The 25,354-nt window shown below is 35.8% G+C and overlaps 1 protein-coding gene across 5 annotated transcripts in view; it reads right to left on the bottom strand.

Annotated features, from left to right (window-relative positions):
* The window catches only part of STK31 (serine/threonine kinase 31), a 123,973-nt gene that overhangs the window by 70,312 nt on the left and 28,307 nt on the right, over window positions 1-25,354 (bottom strand). For 4 of the 5 annotated variants that reach the window (XM_036877788.2, XM_036877806.2, XM_036877827.2 and 1 more), the window contains 4 exons: window positions 24,201-24,375; window positions 13,550-13,665; window positions 5,437-5,596; window positions 3,056-3,178 (listed from right to left, as the gene is read on the bottom strand). In XM_036877788.2, coding sequence (XP_036733683.1) covers window positions 3,056-3,178; window positions 5,437-5,596; window positions 13,550-13,665; window positions 24,201-24,375 — 574 coding nt within the window. The remainder of the gene's footprint in view (window positions 1-3,055; window positions 3,179-5,436; window positions 5,597-13,549; window positions 13,666-24,200; window positions 24,376-25,354) is intronic. The other variant, XM_057504587.1, reaches the window with a different exon arrangement.

Raw genomic sequence — 25,354 nt, 5'->3', positions numbered from 1 at the left:
CCACAGTATCACCTCACACCAGTCAGAATGGCCATCCAAAAGATAAGAAATAACAAGTTTTGGCAAGGATGTGGAGAAAAGGAGACCCTCCTACACTGCTGGTGGGAATATAAATTGATACAGCCACTGTGGAAAGCAGTATGCAGTCCCTCAACAAACGAAAAATAGAAATACTATTCGACCATGTAATTCCACTTCTAGGAAATTACCCAAAGAAAACAAAATACCTGATCCAAAAGATACATGAACCCCTATGTTTACTGCTGCATTGCTTACAACAGCCAAGATATGGAAGCAACCTAAGTGTCCATCAACAGATGAATGGATAAAGATGTGGTATATATATACAATGGAACATTATTCAGCCATAAAACAAAAAAAAATCCTGTGATTTTCAACAACTGAATGGACTAGAGGACATTATTCTAAGTGAAATAAGCCAGGAGGGCAAACACAGATAACATGATTTCACTTATTTGTGGATAATAAATGCAGAGCAAAACAGAATGAACAAAACAGCAGTAGACTCACAGACGCTGAAAAGGAACTGGTGGTTACCAAGAGGGAGAGGTTAGGATGGGTGGGTGAGGATGGGGAGGGGGTTTAAGGGGCACAAAAATTCTCAGTCATAATGTAGGTTAGTCATGGGGATAGTAGTACAGCATGGAGAATACAGCCAATGATTCTGTAACATTTTCCTATGTTGACAGATAGTAGCTATACTTATGGGGGTAAGATTTAATAATATAGATAACTGTCAAGCTACTGTATTGTATATTTGAAACTAATATAAGAATGCATATCAACTTTTTAAGTAAAAAAAAAAGAAAGTACTGATCATAAATAAATAAAGTTACTCATCAAAAGATAAGATTTCTAGGTTAGATTCTTTTTAAAAATGATCCATTAGTGTGTCATCTAAGAGAGAGATTTAAAATAAAAGGGGGGGGAGATACAAAGCAAATAGTAACCAAAAAGACAGGCAGTATAAGAATTTTAAAAGGAAACAAAATTTTATCCCCAAATAACTTAAGGCGGAACACAAAGATACACAGTGGTTAAAAAGAAAACAGTTTAAAATACTTAATAACTGTGAATAATTAATATCCAACAATACAGCATTGAAATATTTTGAACAATTTTAACTAGTATATATAACAAAATATACCAAGTAGAACATACAACAAAAATATCTCAAAACTGATAAACTGCATAACTCAGTCCATGCAGTCCAAAACAAGACCAAAAAGTAAGCAAAAATACATTAAGATAAAAGCTTAAAACAACAGGAACTGCATACCAAGAAAATCTACACTATACTTCCTTTTTGACTTGTAAGGGACATTCCTGAAAAATCACCACAAAAAAAGTTTTAATAGATACTGGAAATCAGAAATCATGAATTTTAATCTCCTTGACTGGCCTTCCTCATTGAAGTGTAAGTTTTATCTCTTAAGTACTTGAAGAATATAAAAAGAATCAAACTTAATCACCAAAATAAAGAGAAGATTAAAGACCTAATTTAAAGATTCTGGTGACCTAGGGGAACAGTAAAAAGGAAGACAAATCCGATATGGCAAAAAGATTTTTCTTGTTAAGAATAAATTTTAAAAAGAACTTTAGAAATGATCTCGGTTGCAGACCTGTGTTTCCTAACAGCTAATGAGAAGAAAAACAGACCTTACAGGATAAAGTAGAATTTGAACTGTAGACAGGTAAATTCTTACTATACCACTGCCTTTTTATATTCAAAGCATACTTCACCATTCTGGAAGAACTTAACACTATTGATGCAATTCCATTTAAGAAAATGTTTCAAACCAGGACTCTGATGGTTTCTGAACCATACAAAGTATCATCAAAACTACATTTTCATCTAGGTGGACAAAAAGGGACAGACCCCAAATGTCCCTGAATATCTTTTTCTCCAACTCTCTAGCAAAATAAGACAAGGTCACCAGCTAACAAGCTACTCTTCAATTTGGTATTAAAAGTACCGACCAAAGCAGTAAAAAGTCAGTGTGAGGTCACGGGGAAGATAGTGTAGCTCAGAGAAGACTAATAGGGACTCTGTGGCATCTTACTACACTGATGGACAGTGACTACAATGGGGTATGGCTGGGAGGGGGGGCTCGATAATAAGAGTGAATGTAGTAAACACATTGTTTTTCTTGTGAAACCTTCATAAGAGTGTGTATCAATTATAACTTAATTTTAAAAAGTCAGATACATACAAGACAGAAGTAGAAAAGGGATATTGTTTTCAAATGACATGACCACACAGAAAGCTCAAAGGGTATCAACAGCCAAATGAGAACTAAAAAAGAGTTGCCAGAGAAACATCAATATAGAAAAAGCAATAGCATTCCTCTACACCAACAAAAATAGTTAGGAAATGGAAAGTAAGATAATATTCACAAAAACAACCAAAACTACAAATATCTTAAAGTTAAATGAAGAAAATGCATGAGTCCTTCAGAGAAAAATTTTAAACATCACTAAAGGACATTTAGAAAAGATCTGAGTAAGTAGGAAGAAATATGTTCCTAAGTAGAATGATTATACTGTCATGCTCATTCACTCCAAATTAAACTCACTGCTGAAATGGCAGGACAGGAGCTAAAGACAAGGCTCCACAACATCACACAGCTGTTGTACTCTAACCCCTGATCATGGATCTTAACACCCTATAACTTAAGTGCCAGGATCCATCTCCTAACTCTGACATGTGGCCCTACTGGATTTTCTCCTAGAAAGCAATGGGCAACAGGGACTCACATGCCTGCTACTGCTCCCAACTCTATGGGTTTTCACCATGAATACTGCTCTAGCAAGCCTGACCATTTTACCTTGTTTGTAGGATAGATATACATATATACATAAACAAATTCAATGTATTAATATAAAATTTTAATTCCATTGAAAATAAATTAGAATTCACCAAAGAAAAACTTTTGCAACCATCAGTACTATCTGAAGTCTCAAGGTAAATGTTAATTTCACCTCAAATGATAAATATATTTTAATGTATATTTAATAATTTTTAAATTCCAACCTGCAACGTTTTCAAGCGTTTATTAAGAGGTAACTCATCTACTTCCAGAATAAAAACTTCAACTGCTAATTTCAGCTCTTGTTGCAGCTCATTTCTTTTAGCAATCAAAATAGTCCCTTCATTCTGGAGGAAGGAAAAAGAATAACCATTGTTAATTCATCAGGTGTTTTTTCACACATTGACTGACCTATGTGAAAAAAACTGACCTTGTAAAATTTAACATTATATCCCCCAAACATACTAATCTTTAAAACACCTCGCTCTTTAGATCAACAAACTGACAAAGAGCTTTTTTCCTTTAATTAGAAATGACATTCAAGTTCAACAATCTTGCTCTAATCTTTATTTTTCCCATTATTTATGCAAAAGTAAAATTTTTGCTTTTCTTAAGAAAATTATACAAGTTCCTATTATTATCTACACACTGCCTCCCTCCTACTCCCACCTTACCCTCAATTCCTTCATCTACTGATCTTTAAGGTTCATTCATCTGCACCAAGATGAAACCTCCACTTGCCCAAAAGATTATTTTGTAAATAGGTATGAGAGATATCCAAGAATCCTCTGCATTTTGTCTGTTATAGTAGTTAACAAACTATATTGAAACTATTTATATATCTATCCCATACATAAGAAAGACAGAAAGAGAGGATCATAAACAAATTTGTGTCTCTGCTACCTGTAACAGTGTCTAGTACATAACATTTAAAAGCCTGAATTTTATGATACTCTTTCTGTGTAAGCTCAACCAGACTATTTTAACTATAAAGACAAAAGAACAGAATTTTTTCACCAAAAATATACATGGCAATCAAGTTAAGGAGCTGTGCAAAATACAAAAATGAAAATAACAATACTAAGGCCCAAATTAAGCAAACAACAATACTAAGACCCAAATTAAATAAAGGGAAATAAAATGGCAACTTTATTTGAGTGAAAATTATTACTCTGTATTTATCCAATCTACTCTTCAGTCTCTAAAATGAACTTTAGGGCAATGAAGCCTTAAAGGAAGTCCTGAAACACTAACAGTAGCAGAAACAAGTATCTGCTTTAAAAAAAGAAATTTGTTCTACTAGAATACCTAGTCCTAGAGTTATATTAAACCCTCTCCCTCTGTCCTGAATCACTTTCCTATGCTCAAACCACAAAAAACAAAGCAAAAAATGGAAGAGCAGTTCTTTTCCATCTTATTATATGAAAATGCATTATGAAGTATTTTAGTGTTGGCAGTATGGTTTAAATGTTAAGAGAACACACTTTGCAGCCAGACACACCTGGGTTCGAATACCATATTAGCATTTTGAGCAATTTCCTTAAACACTGTGGGCCTCAGCTTTCTCATTTATAAAATGGGAGTAAAAATGCCCATTTTAAAAGTCACTGTAAGAAAAAGTTTATGAAGTAACTATATCATTACCTGTGTTTTATTGAGATTCAAAAACTATTACTTCTGTCACTTTTTTTCCTCCATAATCAGAAGTGACCAGTTATAGCCTAATATGTAAAATAACCCAAATATAATCCCTTCTCCAAATTACACATTCCTGGAATTTCCAAAAGCCTAGTTATTCTACTCATTTTTCTCATTCAATGCCAGTTATGTTGCCAATTGACCAACTTAAGGATTAATAGGGAATAAGCCATTCAGGGAACAATCTTCCAGAGACAGAAACCACCATACTTAAGATGGGACAACACCAAACAGAAGTACACAGCTCACAGATACTATGGAAAGCTATGATTTCTGTGCCAAATACCTTTATATGAAAAACAAGGAATTCTGCTCAGCTCAATATAATAAAACTAAAGAAAACTGCAAGATGAAATAAATGTACTTTAAAAGAATTCATATAAAATATTCTATTCTTCATACCCCTACCTAGCCCATGAATAACTACCTCTTAACAATGGGTAGCTTAGATAGCATTTAATAATAAGGTGGAATCCAATATTGCAGTCCAGAAGACAAGATCACATTAGCAGGTGTGGGAGCCAACCTGATTTAAAAGGCTCAGGCCTCACAATATTTTACAGGCATAGATTTCAGGTCCCTCAGGGGTATGCCCAGTTGCAAGAGTCCTTACCAAGTATTTGGTAACAACATTTTATAATCCTTCCCAGTCTATTTAAAATTAACCAATCAGCAATTTTATTTACCTAAACAATGTTGCCTAACATGACTGAAATATCATTTTATCAATTATCAAGGGAACAGAGAGAGGAAATTAACCAAAGGTCAAATTCTCATTCAAAAGGGGAAAAGATTTTGTTAACCTTTCAAGTATCATTACAATATCTCAGCCCTTCTGCCTTCTCAAAACAGCATTTTCTTATGTTCAACAGATAAAAACCATAATAGAAAAAAATTCTTGACCCACCACATTCTGACAAGTTTGAATCTTTTCCTGAGCCAGATTGTATTCTGTCCAAATTCTCTCTAATTCATTCAAAGAAGCTGGGGTTATAAAGCACTCTTCATCCAACACTTGTATAGCATCTGAAAGGTCATTTCCAAAATGAAGATTGATGCTGACATATCTATATATTAAAAAATAGCAAAAAGAAAAGATCAAGAAATTTGTAAATTGGTGTGAGCAAAAGTTACACTAAAATAGTAACAGTCTAAAGTCACTACTTACAACACTGGCTTTGAAGAGATACTTTTACAACTTTACAAAATCACAAATAACTTTGATAAATTTTTAATGAAAAATGAGAAAAAATTAAGTATTTTCTTTAAAACTTTATATAATGAAAGTAAAGCTTCAAGTCTGCAGAATTTTAAATGATATAAATGGACTTTCAATTCTAGCCTGCCATTAGATTGGTAAATACTTCTTTAAAAACCTTAGACTTAGCTGAAATAAGTAGGGGAAAGAAAGACAAATACCATCATTTCACTGATATGCTAATTCTAAAAAACAAACAAGCAAAACAGAAATAAACTCATAGACACAGAGAATAAACTAGTGATTGCCAAAGTAGGGGGAAGCAGGAGGAAGGATGATGGGTAAAATAGATGAAAGGGAGAAGAAATTAATGAAAATGGTTGAGATCTCGATTTGGGTGATGGTTACATGACTGTATACACATATCAAAATTCATTGAGCTATATACTAAGATTTATGAATTTTATTGTATGCACTTCAATAAAAAATAATTTTATAAACTTTTAAAAAATAAAAACTTTAGACTTAGCCAACCTGGTTTGTCAACACCACAGGAACATAGTCTTTGTACACTAAAAAACAGGCTAGTATTCATGAAGTTTAAAAAAGAATTTTTTTTTAAAAAGCAATTAGAGGGATTGGATTAAAGATGGTGGTGTGAGATGTGAGACAGAGACCTCCTCCTAAAACCACATTTAATACAAAAATATAATTAATACAACTAATCCTGAAAGAGCAACAGGAAAGAAGGCAGCACCAGACTGCATACACCTGGAGAAAAGAGCAGATCTCACGGAACAGGGTAACATACCAAAGCTATGACCAGATGGGTCCCAAGCCCTTCCCCCACCACAGCTCACCAGCAGAAGGAAGAGAAACAGAGCAGGGAGGGAGTGGAGGCCTGGGACTGCTGAACACCTAGCTCTGGAGATCTGCTCTGGGAGCAGGAACTTATATTGCATGGTGCTCTGGTGATTGGTGTGGTTGGAAAGCTAAGACAGGTGGAATACCTGGAGAGACAGAGATTCCAGCCACTTGTGGAAAACAGGGATTCATATCTGGCTGATCTGGGTGGGCAGGCTGAGAGACTTCCTAAAAGCAGGAGGGCTGCTAAAGAGGCAAGGATTGCACAGAGCTTACGGCTCAAAAGAAAGGACAAATAGACAAAATTGTCTAGATGCATTCTGCCCAGCAGGTTGAGAGCTTAAAAGATCTTCAGACACTCCAACCCCCCTCGCTGGCTATGCAGGTCCAAGGCCCACCACCATGATATGCAGCCTGCTGTGTCTTCCTCCCAGCTAGCCTGCACCTGGCTCAGGCTCGCAAACCCGCAACTCCTGCCCTGGCATCAGGCCAGCTAGAGGGAAGCCCCACCTACAGCAGCTACAAACACAATGCACAGAGGCTTACACCTGTGTGTTCCGCCCACTGGTTCAGGCAGTGGAGACAGGCATAGCAGCTGGAAAGCAGGAAACAGCTCTTTCTTCCCCCCAAGCAACAACAAGACTCCTCTGTGACCCCCAATATCTCTCCAGGGGTGGAGCACCTCCAGAGTAGAGCTTCTAGTCACTAGAGGGCACCACAAACAAATTATGAAACGTCAAAGGAACCTAGTTCAAAGCAAAATTATGAACACACCTGGGAAAGATTCAAATGAAACCGACCTCATGAATCTTCCTGAAAGAGATTTCAATATAAAAATCATTAACATGCTCATGGAGGTACAGAAAAACATTCAAGAACTCAGGAACAAATTTAGGACGGAGATCCAATCATTGAAAAACACAATGGAGGGTATTAAAAGAAGACTAGATTTGGTGGAGGAGATAATACACAAAATAGAAATTAGAGAAGGGGAATCAAAGAAGCTGAGGCACAGAGAGAAAAAAGGATCTCTAGGAAGGGAAGAATATTGAGAGAACTGTATGACCAATCCAAATGGAACAATATGCATATTACAGGGGTACCAGAAGAAGAAGAGAGAAACAGAAAGTGTCTTTGAGGAAGCAATTGCTGAAAACTTCCCCAATGGGGGAAGGAAATAGTCTCTCAGGCCATGGACGTACACAGATCTCCCAACACAAGGGACCCAAGGAGGACAACACCAAGACATATAATAATTAAAATGGCAAAGATCAAGGATAAGGACAGACTATTAAAAGCAGCAAAAGAGAGAAATAAGATCACATACAAAGGAAAACTCATCAGGCTATCATCAGACTTCTCAACAGAAACCCGACATGCAAGAAGGGAGTGGCATGATATATTTAATGCAATAAAACAGAAGGGCCTTGAACCATGAATACTTTATCTGATAAGATTATCATTTAAATTTGATGGAGGGATTAAACAATTTCCAGATAAGCAAAAGCTGAGAAAATTTAGCTCCCACAAACCATCTCTACAGTGTATTTTGGAGGGACTGCTATAGATGGAAGTGTACCTAAGGTTAAATAACTGTCACCAGAGGTAATAAAAAGGGACCGATAAAGCATACAGATTATAGTACATAATAAATAAATAATGGAGGAGGAAGAAAAGGAGGGGGAAAAAAAGAACCTTCAGATTGTGTTTGTAAAAGCATAGTAAGTGAGTTAAGTTTGACTCTTAGATAGTAAGGAAGTTAACCTTGAACCTGTGGTAACCACAAATCTAAAGCCTGCTATGGTAATAAGTACATACCTATCAATAATCACGCTAAATGTAAATGGTCTGAATGCACCACTCAAAAGACATAGAGTCACTGAATGGATAAAAAAAACAAGACTGAACTATATGCTGCCTAAGAGACTCACTTCAAACACAAAGACATACACAGACTAAAAGTCAAGGGATGGAAAAAGATATTACATGCAACTAATAGGGAGAAAAAAGCAGGAGTTGCAGTACTTGTATCAGACAAAATAGACTTCAAAACAAAGAAAGTCACAAGAGACAAAGAAGGACATTAGATAATGATAAAGGGGTCAATCCAACAAGAGGATATAACCATTATAAATATCTATGCACCCAATACAGGAGCACCTACATATGTGAAACAAATACAAACTGAATTAAAAGGGAAAATAGAATGTAATGCATTCATTCTAGGAGACTTCATTGCACTCATTCCAAAGGACAGATCAGACAGAAAATAACTATGGAGACAGAGGCATTGAACAACAAATAAGAAAAGATGGACCTAACAGACATCTACAGAACTCTCCACTGAACAGCAGCAGGATACAGGTTCTTTTCAAGTGCACACAGAACATTTTCCAGAATAGACCACATACGAGGCCACAAAAAGAGCCTCATAAAATTCAAGAAGATTGAAATTGTACCAACCAACTTCTCAGATCACAAGGGTATAAAACTAGAAATAAATTGTACAAAGAAAACAAAAAGGCTCACAAACACATGGAGGCTTAACAACATGCTCCTAAATAATCAATGGATCAATGACCAAATTAAAACAGAGATCCAGCAATATATGGAAACAAATGAAAACAACAGCACAATGCCCCAACTTCTGTGAGATGCAGCGAAGGCAGTTCTAAGAGGGAAATATATAGCAATCCAGGCCTATTTAAGAAGGAAGAACAATCTGAAATGAATACTCTAAATACACAATTATTGAAACTGGAAAAAGAAGAATGAATGAAGCCCAAAGTCAGCAGGAGGAGGGACATAATAAATATCTGAGAAGAAATAAATAAAACTGAGAAGAATAAAACAATAGAAAAAATTAATGAAACCAAGAGCTGGTTCTTTGAGAAAATAAACAAAGTAGATAAACCCCGAGCCAGACTTACTAAGAAAAAGAGAATCTACACACGTGAACAGAATCAGAAATGAGAAAGGAAAAATCATTTCAGACACCACAGAAATACAAAGAATTCTTAGAGAATACTATGAAAATCGATATGCTAATAAACTGGATAACCTAGAAGAAATGGACAACGTTCTAGAAAAATACAACCTTCCAAGAATGACCCAGGAAAAAAACAGAAAATCCAGAGACCAATTACCAGCAATGAAATTGAATTGGTAATCAAAAAACTACACAAGAACAAAATGCCTGGATGAGATAGATTCACCGCTGAATTTTATCAGACATAATACCCATTCTCCTTAAAGTTTAACAAAAAATAAAAGAGGAGGGAACACTTCCAAACTCATTCTATGAAGCCAGCATCACTCTAATACCAAAAACAGGGAAACCTTTTCCAGAATAGACCACATACTAGGCCCCAAAAAGAGCCCCAGGAAATGACACCACAAAAAAAGAAAACTATAGACCAATATCCCTGGTGAACATAGATGCAAAAATACTCAACAAAATATTAGCAAATCGAATTAAAAAATACATCAAGAGGATCATACACCATGACCAAGTGGGATTCATCCCAGGGATGCAAAGATGGTACAACACTCAGAAATCCATCAACATCATCCACCACATCTATAAAAGGAAGGACAAAAACCATATAATCATTTTCATAGATGCTGAAAAAGCATTTGACAAAATTCAACATCCATTCATGATAAAAACTCTCAACAAAATGGGCATAGAGGGCAAGTACCTCAACATACTAAAGGCCAGATATGACAAACCCACAGCCAACATCATACATAACAGTGAGAAGCTGAATGCTTTCCTCTAAGATCGGGAACAAGACAAGGATGCCCACTCTTCCTGCTTTTATTCAACATAGTGCTGGAGGTCCTAGCCATGGCAATCAGACAACACAAAGAAATAAAAGACATCCAGATTGGTAAAGAAGAATTCAAATTGTCCCTGTTTGCAGATGACATGATATTGTACATGGAAAACCCTAAAGAATTCATTCCATAACTACTAAATCTGATATCTGAATTCAGCAAAGTTGCAGGATACAAAATTAATACACAGAAATCTGTTGCATTCCTATACACTAACGATGAACTAGCAGAAAGAGAAATCAGGAAAACAATTCCATTGACATTGCATCAAAAAGAATAAACTACCTAGGAATAAACCTAACCAAGGAAATGAAAGATCTATACCCTGAAAACTACAAGACACTCTTAAGAGAAATTAAAGAGGACACTAATAAATAGAAATTCATCTCATGCTCTTGGGTAGGAAAAATTAATATTGTTAACATGGCCATCCTGCCTAAAGCAATCTACAGATTCAATGCAATCCTTATCAAAATACCAATAGCATTCTTCAACGAACTGGAACAAATAGTTCTAAAATTCATATGGAACCACAAAAGACCCCAAATAGCCAAAGCAATCCTGAGAAAGAAGAATAAAGCATGGGGGATCTTGCTTACCAACTTCATGCTCTACTACAAAGCAACAGTAATCAAGATAATTTGGTACTGGCACAAGAACAAACCCCCATAGACCACTGGAACAGAATAAAGAGTCCAGATATTAACCCAAGAATATATGGCCAATTAATATACGATAAAGGAGCCATGGATATACAATGGGGAAATGACAGCATCTTCAACAGCTGGTGTTGGCAATACTGGATAGCTACATGTAAGAGAATGAAACTGGATTACTGTCTAACTCCATACACAAAAGTAAACTCGAAATGGATCAAAGACCTGAATGTAAGTCATGAAACCATTAAACTCTTAGAAGAAAATATAAGCAAAACTCTCTTGAATATAAACATGAGCAACTTCTTCATGAACACGTCCCAAGCAAGGGAAACAAAAACAAAAATAAACAAGTGGGACTACATCATGCTAAAAAGCTTCTGCACAGCAAAGATACCATAAGTAGAACAAAAAGGCATCCTACAGTATGGGAGAATATATTCAAAAATGACATATCCAATAAAGGATTGACATCAAAATATATAAAGACCTCACGAACCTCAATAAGCAAAAAACAAATGACCCAATTAAAAAATGGGCAGAGGACATGAACAGAAACTTCTCCAATGAAGAAATTCAGATGGCTAGCAGGCACTTGAAGAGATGCTCCACATCACTAATCATCAGAGAAATGCGAATTAAAAACACCAGTTAGGATAACCACCATCCAAAAGACAAACAACAACAAATGCTGGTGAGGATGTGGAGAAATGGGAATCCTCCTACGCTGCCAGTGGGAATGTAAATTAGTTCAACCATTGTGGAAAGCAGTATGGAGATTACTCAAAAAACTCAAAATAGAAATACCATTTGACCCAGGAATTCCACTCCTAGGAATTTACCCAAAGAATACAGGATCCCAGATTCAAAGAGACATATGCTCCCCTATGTTTATCACAGCACTAGTTACAAAAGCCAAGAAATGGAAGCAACCTAAGTATCCATCAGTAGATGAATGGATAAAGAAGATGTGGTACATATACACAATGGAATATTATTCAGCCATAAGAAGAAAACAAATCCTACCATTTGCAACCACATGAATGGAGCTAGAGGGTATTATGCTCAGTGAAATAAGCCAGGCAGAGAAAGACAAGTATCAAATGATTTCACTCATCTGTGGAGTCTAAAAACAAAGCAAAAACTGTAGGAACAAAACAGCAGCAGACTCACAGAACCCAAGAATGGACTAACAGTTACCAAAGGGAAAGGGACTGGGGAGGATGGGTAGGAAGGGAGGGATAAGGGGAAAAAGGGGCATTATGATTAGCACACATAATGTAGGCGGGGGGGCATGGAGAAGGCAGTGCAACACAAAGACAAGTAGTAATTCTATAGCATCTTACTATGCTGATGGACAGTGACTGTAATGGAGTATGTGGTGGGGACTCATTAATGGGGGGAATCTAGTAACCACAATGTTGTTCATGTAAGTGTATATTAATGATACCAAAAAATGAAATAAAATAACTAAAAAATAAAAAAATAAAAAAGCAATTAGAGAAGCAGACCAACTAGCAAAACAAACAAGGCCTGTCCATATGCTTTTATCTGGCTTCCAACTGGACTGCCCCATTCTATCAGCACATCATTTCATCAAATATGGATTAAATATATTTTAATTTCTGCCTCACAGCTTTGCCAGTGTAGACACTTGACTTTCAGTACTGCATCAGAAGCTTATTAACCTCTGGAGAGACCAAATTACTCCAAGTATTTGGACACTTATAAACCAGATGCCAATTGATGGAGTTATACTGAAGAACATAAATTTCCACTGGACAAAAGACCAACATGCAGTGTTAACTCATGGCAACATCTTCTTAGCATTTCAAAGTACATGAGAAAATGAACTACTGTTTAAATACTGTGTATAGCATAAAAAGGGAACTAGGTTGTTTTAAGAACTATTTTTTCCACATTTCAGAAAAGGCTGAAAATTATCCCTAGCCAACAATAAAGCACCCTCTATCAAGATAAAAATACCTACATAATTCATATACAGAGTCTAAGAAATGCTTAATAAACTCTGCACAAGACTTACTAACCAATTTCTTCTCTTTTCTTCTGACACCATGAAGACCACATATTTCTTTTTTCATACAGGGTATAATTTAGATTACTGAAATCTTTAGTTTCAGTATAGGCCTGAAAATAACCCCAAGCAAAACAACCAGACATAGTAGTTTCTCATCAAACTACCACTTAACAAGTTGTGTTCATTTTTTAATTTCACTCTTGTGGAAGACTTTAGGACACTATAATTCCACATAATATCAACAAAACACTGACAAACATGCTATAAAATTTGTCTCAGGAGTAATTATTCTTACTTTCTCTCTTTAAAATTATAAAAATTAAATGATGACGTTTGAAAGCAAAAATAGTGGGCAATTTAAACCATCACCAACTAATTAGCATTAATTTTAAATTATCCTTCTCAAAACTATGCTTCTACTTACCTAGTTTCTTTTAGTATTTCAACCTTAGTGGCCAGATTTTTCATTCTGGTACCTACACAAGTCTTCAGAGTACTTTCTAAATGTTTAGTCAAGTCCATGGTAGTTGCTTTCTCTTGCTGAAACAAAGAACAAACAGTGAGACCCAAATAGGAAATTATATTTCTACTGTTATTTAAATGTTAAAGGTTAAAAAATGGTAGGCCACAGGATAAACAGTAATTCCCCTACTAACTGGGATCTGAGAAAGATAATCTATTTCAGCCTTCTGCCTTCATGCAAATTAAAGACTCTTATATTTCATCCTAATTAGAAGCCAAATAGAAACTTTCACATACTGTATGTCTTAACACTTCATTTCTAAAAAGATTAAAAAATCCCTGTAGAGGGCCTGTCCACCACTCTGCAGACCAGTCGAGAAATAAAAGCCTGCAGGCCTCAGGAAAAAAAAAAAAATCCCCCTAGAAATCAAATGATCATCAATGACAATTTGTTTTCTGATGAAGACTTACAACATTCTGCATTACAAAAGAATCAAAAAACATAATTTCCTTAATCCAAGCTAAACTCCCTGATTCTGAGTGGTATGTCAAATATATGTCTACTAGTGATTATCCAAAATAATGTATGCAGCAGAAATGTGGTTAAAGACCTGACTATTTTATTCCAATTATACTACAAATCAGATTATTACATAGGTAAAAGAACTTTTACACAGTATTTAAACATGTTCTCCAATCCTCACATTCTCTCTTCAGTTAAATAAAAAGAGAGAACCATCATACACCAAATTCTTATTAACAGCAGGCTACACTCTAGTATGCATATGCCTTCTGCTCCCATTTGTTGAGCTAGGATGACCAGGAAGAAATCAGTTATGTTTGTTTTTAATCAGTTTATACCCACTGTAACTGTTATGATAAATACTAAGAAATAAATTATATAAATCTAAGAAATAAATGTGGGTAAATGAAAAGTTGTTGAATCTTTGAAAATGTGTTTAATACATTGCAAAGACTTCATAAAAGCAACTTTTAATACAAATTGCTAATGTATTGCATGTGGTTGAGAACTATAAAAGAATATATGAGGAAAAGAATCATTAAAGTCTAAAAGAACTGTGAACTTAGATTATTTCTCAAATGCCATAAACTTATTAATCCAAACTTGTAAACAAAACTGGAAATCAGATGACAAATAATGAGTTAGGTTTTTAAGACAAATAGAAAAGATGGCAAACTTAAACCCAACTGTATCAGTAATTATATTAAATGAAAACTAGCTAAGAACTCCAATTACAAGATATGACATTATCAATCTGAATGAAAAAGCTTAGACTCAACTATAGGCTCCTTATAAAAATCACTTATCAGGTATAAAAAGACATATGAAAATCAAAAGATAGAAAAGATATAACATGTAAACATGGCTATATTAATACCAGGCAATGAGGATTTCAGTACAGGGAGCACTTCCAACAATAAACAGAGATGTTTCATAAAAATAAGTGAGTCCATTCATCAGGAAGACACAATAATTCTAAATGTGCATGCACCTAATAACAGATCAAAACACGAGTAAAATCTGACAAAATAAAAGGAAGATACAGACAAAAAAACACAGCAACATGTGGATATTTCAATACTTCCCTCTCAGTGACTATTTAACAAGTAGACAGACAATTAGGTGGCAAAGATCAAGCATAAGGACAGACTGTTAGAAGCAGCCAGACAGAAATAAGGTCACATACAAAGGAAAGCCCAGCAGGCTAACATCAGACTTCTCAGCAGAAACCTTACAGGCCAGAAGGGAGTGGCATGATGTATTTAATGCAATAAAGCAGAAAGGCCCGGAACAAAGATTATTTTACCTGGCGAGATTATCATTTAAATTTGAAGGAGGGATTAAACAATTTCCAGATAAGCAAAAGCTGAGAGAATTTACCTTGCACAAAGCATCTCTACAATCTATTATGGAGGTACTGCTATAGATGGAAGTGTTCCTAAGGTTTAATAGCTGTCACCAGAGGTAATAAAACCACAGTAAAGAAAGTAGAACAGCTAATTACTAAGCAAATGCAAAATTAAATTAACTATCTCAAAGTCAGTCAAGGGATAGACAAAGAGTAAAGAACATGATACCTAATATATAAAGAATGAAGGAGGAAGAAAAAGGAAGAGAAAAAGAAAAGAACCTTTAGATTGTGTTTGTAATAGCATACTAAGTGAGTTAGGTTAGACTCTTACATAGTAAGGAAGTTAACTTTGAAACTTTGGTAACCACGAATCTAAAGTCTCCAATGGCAAAAAGTACATACCTATCGATAATCACCCTAAATGTAAATGGACTGAATGCACCAATCGGAAGACATAAAGTCATCGAATGGATAAAAAAACAAGACACATCTATATGCTGCCTACAAGAGACTCACTTAAAAGCAAAGACATACACAGACTAAACGTGAAGGGATGGAAAAAGATATTTCAACCAACTAATAAAAAAAGCAGGAGTTGCAGTACTTGTATCAGACTAAATAGACGTCAAAACAAAGACAGTCACAAGAGACGAAGAAGGACATTACATAATGATAAAGAGGTCAATCCAACAAGAAGATATAACCATTATAAATATCTATGCACCCAACACAGGAGTACCTACATATGTGAAACAAATACTAACTGAATTAAAAGGGGAAATAGAGTGCAATGCATTCATTCTAGGACACTTCAACACTCCAGTCACTCTGAAGGACAGATCAACAGACAGAAAATCAGTAAGGACACAGAGGCACTGAACCAAACATTAGAACAGATGGAACTAACAGACATCTACAGAACTCTATGCCCAAAAGCAACAGAATACACATTCTTCTCAAGTGCACATGGAACATTTTCAAGGATAGATCATATACTAGGACACAAAAAAAAGAGCCTCAGTAAATTCAAAAAGATTGAAAATGTACCAACCAGTTTCTCAGACCAAAAAGGTATGAAACTAGAAATAAATTATGCAAAGAAAATGAAAAATCCCACAAACACATGGAGGTTTCACAACATGCTCTTATATAACCAATGGATCAATGACCAAATAAAAACAGAGATCAAGCAATATATGAGACAAATGACAACAATAATTCAACACTGCAAAATCTGTGGGACGCAGCCAAGGCCATGCTAAGAGGAAAGTATATTGCAATACAGGCCTACCTCAGGAAAGAGGAACTGTCCCATATAAGCAGTCTAAACTCACAATTAATGAAACTAGAAAAAGAAGAACAAATGAAGCCCAAAGTCGGTAGAAGGAGGGACATAATAAAGATTAAAGCAGAAATAAATAAAATCGAGAAAAATAAAATAGAATGACTCAATGAAAGCAAGAGCTGGTTCTTCAAGAAAATAAACAAAACAGATAAACCCCTAGCCAGACATATCAAGAAAAAAAGAGTTTACACACATAAACAGAATTAGAAATGAGAAAGGAAAAATCACGACGGACACCAAGGAAATACAAAGAATTATTAGAGAATACTATGAAAAATTATATGCTAACAAACTGGATAACTTAGAAGAAATACACAACTTTCTAGAAAAATTCAACTTTCCAAGGCTGACCAAGGGAGAAACAGAAAATCTGAAAAGACCGCTTACCAGCAACGAAATTGAACTGGTAATCAGAAAACTACCTAAGAACAAAATCCCTGAACCATATGGCTTCACCGCTGAATTTTACAAACATTTAGTGAAGATCTAATACCCAGCCTCCTTAAAGTTTTCCTGAGAGTATAAGAAGAGGGAATACTTCCAAACTCGTTCTGAGGCCAGGATCACTCTAATAACAAAACCAGTCAAAGAAACCACAAAAAAAGAAAATTACAGACCAATAGCCCTGATGAACATAGATGCAAAAATACTCAACAAAATATTAGCAAATCGAATTCAAAAATACATCAAAAAGATCATCCATCATGATCAAGTAGGATTTATTCCAGGGATTCAAGGATGGTACAACATTAAAAAATCTATCAACATCATCCACTACATCAACAAAAAGAAGGACAAAAACCACATGATCATCTCTATAGATGCTGAAAGAGCATTTGACAAAATTCAATACCCATTCATGATAGAAACTCTCAACAAAAGGGGTATAGAGGGCAAGTACCTCAACATACTAAGGCCAGATATGACAAATCCACAGCCAACATCATACAGCGAGAAGCTGAAAGCTTTTCCTTTAAGATTGGGAACAAGACAAGGATGCCCACTTTCCCCACTTCTATTCAACATAATACTGGAGGTCCTAGTCATGGCAATCAAACGCCACAAAAAAATAAAAGGCATCCAGATTGGCAAGAAAGAAGTTAAACTATCCCTGTTTGCAGATGACATGATATAATACATGGAAAACCCTAAAGAATCCACTCCATTACTACTAAATCTGATATCTGAATTCAGCAAAGTTGCAGGATACAAAATTAATACACAGAAATCTGTTGCATTCCTATACACTAACGATGAACTAGCAGAAAGAGAAATCAGGAAAACAATTCCATTGACATTGCATCAAAAAGAATAAACTACCTAGGAATAAACCTAACCAAGGAAATCAAGGATCTATACCCTGAAAACTACAAGACACTCTTAAGAGAAATTAAAGAGGACACTAATAAATAGAAGTTCATCTCATGCTCTTGGGTAGGAAAAATTAATATTGTTAACATGGCCATCCTGCCTAAAGCAATCTACAGATTCAATGCAATCCTTATCAAAATACCAATAGCATTCTTCAACGAGCTAGAACAAATAGTTTTAAAATTGATATGGAACCAAAAAAGACTCCGAATAGCCAAAGCAATCCTGAGAAAGAAGAATAAAGCATGGGGCATTACGCTCCCCAACTTTAAGCTCTACTACAAAGTCACAGTAATCAAGACAATTTGGTACTGGCACAAGAACAGATCCATACACCAATAGAATAGACTAGAGAGCCCTGATATAAGCCCAAATATATATGGTCAATTAATATACAATAAAGGAGCCATGGATATACAATGGGGAAATGACAGCATCTTCAACAGCTGGTGTTGGCAATACTGGATAGCTACATGCAAGAGAATGAAACTGGATTAATGTTTAACCCCATGCACAAAAGTAAACTCGAAATGGATTAAAGACTTGAATGTAAGTCTTGAAACCATAAAATTCTTAGAAGACAACATAAGCAAACATCTCGTGAATATAAGCATGAGCAACTTCTTCCTGAACACATCTCCTTGAGCAAGAGAAACAAAAGCAAAATTGAACTCATGGGACTACATCAAACTAAAAAGTTTCTGTATGGCAAAGTACACCATCAACAGAACAAAAAGGCATCCTACAGTATGGGAGAATATATTTGTAAATGACATATCCAACAAAGGGTTAACATCCAAAATATATGAAGAACTTATACGCCTCAACACCCAAAAAGCAAATAACCCAATTAACAAATGGGCAGAGGATATGAAGAGACAGTTTTCCAAAGAAGATATTCAGATGGCCAACAGACACATGAAAAGATGCTCCACATCACTAATCATCAGGGAAATGCAAATTAAAACCACAATGAGATATCACCTCACACCAGTAAGGATGGCCAGCATCCAAAAGACTAAGAATAACAAATGCTGGTGAGGATGCAGAGAAACGGGAACCCTCCTACACTGTTGGTGGGAATGTAAGCTAGTTCAACCATTGTGGAAAGCAATATGGAGGTTCCTCAAAAAACTAAAAATAGAAATACCATTTGACCTGGGAATCCCACTCCTTGGAATTTACCCAAAGAATACAAGTTCTCGGATTCAAAAAAAGCATACGCACCCTTATGTTTATCGCAGCACTTTTTACAACAGCCAAGATATGGAAGCAATCTAAGTGTCCATCAGTAGATGAATGGGTAAAGAAGAGGTGGTACATATACACAATGGAATACTATTTGGCCATAAGAAAGAAACAAATCCTACCATTTGCAACAACATGGATGGAGCTGGAGAACATTAAGCTCAGTGAAGTAAGCCAGGCAGAAAAAGACAAATGCCAAATGATTTCCCTCATTTATGGAGTATAAAAATGAAGCAAAACTAAAGGAAAAAAAATAGCAGAAGACTCAGAGACTCCAAGAATGAACTAGTGGTTACCAAAGGGGAGGCGTGTGGGAGGGCAGGTGGGGAGGGAGGGAGAAGGGGATTGAGCGGTATTATGTTTAGTACACATGGTGTGGGGGATCACGGGGAGAACAGTGTAGCACAGAGAAGGCACATAATGGATCTGTGACATCTTTCTACACTAATGGACAGTGACTGCATTGGGGTATGGGTGCAAACTTGATAATATGGGTAAATGTAGTAACCACATTGTTTTTTCATGTGAAACCTTCATAAGAGCATATATCAATCACACCTTAATAAAACATAAAAAATAAAAAATTCCACTACTGCAACTAGGTTAGATAGTAAGTCTTGATTTGCTGGAGCAGGACTCCATTCTGGGCCAGCTGTTTCTTTTTTTAAGTGTGTAAAATTGTACTTTGATCTCAAGGGTCTAAACCATAAGGTTAACTGTAATTGTCAAATGTTTGATTGGATGTAGATTTACATGTGTGTTATTTTGTGCCAATTTATGAAAAAAACTTTCATAATCCCAATATAGACAATGGCTTTAAAAAATTAACATGAAGCGTTTATGAAGATGTGACATTTAATCCAGTCCTTGTTTGGTCATGTTCAATTCAGGGAGCTTTCCTTTCTTCCTCTTCTCTTGGCTCTGCTCCCTTCCTTCCTTCTTTTGTTTGTTTTTGAATTTAAGTTTTACCAATATTTCTAGAACTTTCTGTCAGTAGAAGTTGCATTGGTAGTGTTTTGACCATCACAACGTTACACTGAAAGGCAAGATGGGATTTGGTGCTACAGTAAAATGTCATGCAGGACACTCTTGTCTCACTCTGCCTGCAGCCCCTCCCTGAGCATCTGCTGTAGGACGTGGCCACCGGAACGCCACCTCAAGAGTTCCTGTCTTCACAGTTCACCTCTGGCAGGCTCTGTGGGAAGAGGCTACGCTGTTTACTTTAATTTCAAAGTACTTGCATTTCTGCTTGTAGTACAATAAACCACATTAGTTCAGCATTGTGGCTAAAACTGTAATGTTTCCAGAATATCTCGCCTGGCTTTAGTATATCTGCATATCAACAAGTGCTCAAGGGTGGAGAGAAGTATGACTTTAGTGCATTTGCACCATTCCTCAGGGATGGAGAAAAGTTCATCTCCATATCTATGGGTGATTACCTGGGCAACTGAGGGCTTATCTGTACCTGAGAGGTGAGGGGGAAGGGCAGGTTTTGCTTCTGCCAGAGTAGGAGAGAGATGGCCTTGGACTGAAGTTTGTAAGTAATAAACAGATTTTAAACTTTAAAAAAAAAAAAAAACAGGGGATTAAAAATGGATATGAATTTCCATCTAAAGGAACTAGAAAAGCAAATTAAAATAGAAAAAAGGAAATCATAAAGAAATCAATAAAATAGAAAATGGACAAATAAAGAAAAAAAATAAACAGAGCCAAAACTTAGTTCTCTGAAAACATTAAGGGCTTTTAGTTTCTCATCCAGCATGTAAGAAGCTAACAGCAAGTAAACATCCATTCTAAAAAGTAAAAACCTGAGCGAACTGAAAAATAAACAATTCTTAGATTTTAAGAGAGTTAAGGTCACAGGGAAAACTGCTGCCCCCAAAACTGGGAGACAGGCAAAAAGATGAATAACAATTTTCTGAAGCAGCAACCTCCCAGGGAACCAGTCTCAAGTAGGGACACCTCAACTGTAACTGACAAATTGCTGAAGGTTCAGAGGGAACAACTCTGTCTTAAAAACTCCAGGGGGACCCAGTCATCAAGATGCTCCCACATTTCTTGTTTTACCTCCTGGATCTCTACCAGGTTCTCACAGTTAATATAAGAGAAAAATCTCCTCAAGCTTCCAGCAGAGGGATGGGAAAGGAACAATTGTGAAACAGGCCACAGCACTCACTCTTCCTCTTAACAACATCTTCCCTCAGAGGAAACTTTAAACTGAGACTAACCTGCTGGGTCTTATCAGAACCTAACCTAGAGAAAGGGAAATACCCAACTCCAGCCCATTCTAGCCATCCTGTCCTACCTAAGGGGGTTGGGGAGAATAAGAAGCATGTGTGAAGTTCATAGTCTATGGTCATAGGCTCACTAAGAGACTTCTCTGTCTTCTTGCACTGTAAAATGCTTCTCTCCCCACAAACTTTATCAACTGCATTACTAAAGGCCTATTTATAGCAGTACTTTTAACTCACTACAGCATGCCCATTTATCAAGAAAAAAATTACAAGACATATTAAAAGTCAAAAACACAGTTAGAAGAGACAAAGCAACCATCAGAATCAGACTCAGGTACAGCAAGGGTGCTGGAATTATCAGACCAGCAATTTAAACTTGAAGATTAATAGGTCAGGGGCTATAATAAATAAAGTAGACAACATGAGAAACAGATGGGCAACATAAGCAAAGACATGGAAATTCTATGAAACAAAAAAGAAATACTAGAGATCAAAAACACTGTAGCAGAAATGGACAATGCTTTTGATGGGTTTATCAGTAGACTCAACATAGATGGAAAAAAATCTCTATAATCCAAGACATATGAATTCATATGTCCACAGAAAGACTTGCATAAGGATATTAAGTGGCTTTACTCTTAATGGTCAATAACTGGAAAGAAGCCAAATGCCCATCAACAGGAAAATTGGCAAACAAACTGGTATACTGATACAGTAGAATACTACTCAGCAATAAAAACAAACTAACAGATATACACAACACAGATAAATCTCACAGACTTTAATGAAGCCAGACACAACAGAGTATATATCAGAGGATTTTATCTATATGAAATATGGGATCAGGTGATACAAATCAGAATAGTGGTTGTGCTGGCAAGGAGGAAGAGAGGATAGGCTGGAAAGAGGCCCCAAGGAACTTTCTGTGGTTGAAGAAAATTTTCGTATCTTCCTTCAGTAGGTAAAGCAGATGGCCTGTAATCCATTTACTCTATCCATGGAAGGGCACAGGGGCATACCCCCAGAGAAGAGAATAAAAGAGAGGTGAGTAGTCTAATCTCCTTGTCAACTAGATGCTAAAGAAAACAACATTTTCTAAGAGTAAGAGACATTATCTCTAAAATGCCCTTAGCAGGATGACCATCGATAAAAGATTAGTTTTAGTTCATAGAAACCAAGATTTATAGATTTATGAGGTACACTGGAGAATGTCTCATGCATTTAAGAGCTGGACATTGAATTCAGTTACCAATAATCAATGATTTAATCAATCATGCCAATGTAATGAAACCTTGACTAAAAAAAAAACTCAGAATGAGGTTTTGGGAAGCTTCCAGATTGGTGAACAAATAAATCCATGTGGTGGGAAAGTGATAGGCCAAGAGATCCCCTAACCCCACCTCCACCCCCATAACTTCCCCTGGCATCACCTGTTTGTCTTTTCCTGAGTTTTATCTTTAATACTAAAAACAGCAATAATAATAATAGCACTTTCTAAGTTCTGTGAGTTGTTTTAGTGAATTACTGAACAGGGAAGGGGGAGTATAAGGACCTTGAGTTTATAGTCAGCCAGACAGAAGTGTGGATAATGTGGGAACCTGATTTGTGGCTGGTATCTGAAATGGGGGAAGTCTAATGGGACTGAGTCCTTAACTTGTGGGGTCTGAGTTAATTCCTTGTATTTAGTGTCAAAAAATTGATTTTAGGACATCCAGTTGATGTTGGTGAATTGGTTAGAATAATGCATCTGGTGTCAAAAAACTACACACTTGAAAGTAATACAGTGCTATTGCAGGGTGGGGAAGGTGGATAGTGCCCTGAATGTGAGCAAACTTTGAAACCTAACTACCATGGAAGGAAATACATGGAGATAAAGGAACCTGATAAGCAATATAAGAATGCAGATTAAGCAATTAAAACATTTATCAACCAAACTGCAATGTATGGGCCTAACTGGGATCCTGGTTGGAAGAAACCAACCAGAGAAGGGCATTCATGAAACAATATGGGAAATCTGAACACTGACTGAATTTTAAGGAATTATTGCTAATTTTAATGAATACTATATAGTTCTGTCTTTTTTGAAGAGCTTTTTACTACAGAGACATACTAAAACATACAGCAAAATATTATGAATGGGATTCTTTTTAAAACAACTCAGGAGTTAACAGATTTTCAAAAAAGATTGCCCATGTGTTTAATAGTTGTAAAAACTGGGTGACGGATACATAAGGATTAATTATTCAATTCTATCTCCTTTTGGAATGTTTGAAAACTTCTGTAGTTAAAAGTTTTAGAAAGAATGTAAAAGGAAATTATTCATCTTTCAAACAGCCAATAAAAGCCAAAGATAGATAGTTTGGAGTGTAAGAAAAAAAATTAACTATCAACAAATATGAAGAAAGAAGGAGAGAATGAGAGAGCAAGGAAAGCAAGGGAAGTGAAGGAAAAGTGTCAGAAAACTAAACAACTAAGAGCAGCTGAAACATACAGATTTCCCAGTTAGTTATTCTTTACCTTAAGCCATTGAATATACCATACCTGCAGCTCCTGAGCAGTCTGTTCTACTTTGGATTCTAATGCGTTATAATTTTCAAGGAGAACCTCCATCTCCGTTTTAAGCTTTTCATTTTCTTCAATCAGTTTCTGGTCCTGCTTAATTTTTGCCAGGCTGACATTAGACCCTAAATTAAAGTCACCAACAGCCAAACTTTCCCTGTTAAAAACAAATTCACTCATTTTAAAAACCAAACTGAACGAGGCTGGTAGAGATCAAAAATCTAAATTAAATTATCTTGGGCTTTTTATACCATAATATATCTTGAAGTTGATTTTGGAAACTAATCTAAAACCTTTGCCTAGTTCAATACTTAAAAATATTTTAATGCAAACTAGATTTATAACTGAAGTCAAACTCCAAAACAATGCCTCCAACTCTCAAAGAAAACATATTCCAACTTCCTCTTTGCATTAACAACCCCAGGAAATATAGTAAAAACCATTTCTATATCAGTTCCAATTCCTCCTCCCTCATCACTCCCACTCCACATGACAGTTTAGTTCCTAAAGCACTAATAAGATCCCAACAGCTTTATCACCCAAGACATGACATCATATCTTCGATCATGATACAGAAGTATATGAATGATTTGGTACTTACAAACATCAAATCTGGCTTTCTGCTTTAACTTTATAATTCAAAATTATCTAAAAAGTGAACTCCTTTTGCAATAATGAATTTCCATCACAGTAAGTTTTCACAGGAAGAATAAAGAACCTCACTTTTGTTAAAAAGGAAAGACAATTCCCTGAAACTCCTTTAAGTATTAAGGCCACAGAAAAACCTCAAAGTTTATTTGAAATTCTGACTCTGCCTGGGTAACTCAGATTTAGGAGTAAATTTTTATTTTTGATAAATGTATTCAAAAGAGATGGCATAATAGTGATGCTCTAACATCTTCCTATGTGGCAGATAGCAACCACACTGGTGGGGGTGAGGATTTAATAATATGGGTAACAAACCACTGTGTTGTATATTTGAAACCAATATAAGATTGCATATCAAGAATACTTGAATAAAAAAGAGTTGGCATGAAGACTTGGTATGTGAATTTTAAACGATTCAGGAATATTTTTCTTTCAAAATGGCTTTTAATGAAAATATTCCTACTACAGCAGAGAGGAATGCATGTTTG

This window comes from Manis pentadactyla, chromosome 7 (assembly GCF_030020395.1).
Source record: "Manis pentadactyla isolate mManPen7 chromosome 7, mManPen7.hap1, whole genome shotgun sequence".
Classification (NCBI taxonomy): Eukaryota; Metazoa; Chordata; class Mammalia; order Pholidota; family Manidae; genus Manis; species Manis pentadactyla.
The sequence above is the reverse complement of the archived record's forward strand: the minus strand, read 5'-3'. Positions and strand labels throughout refer to the sequence as shown.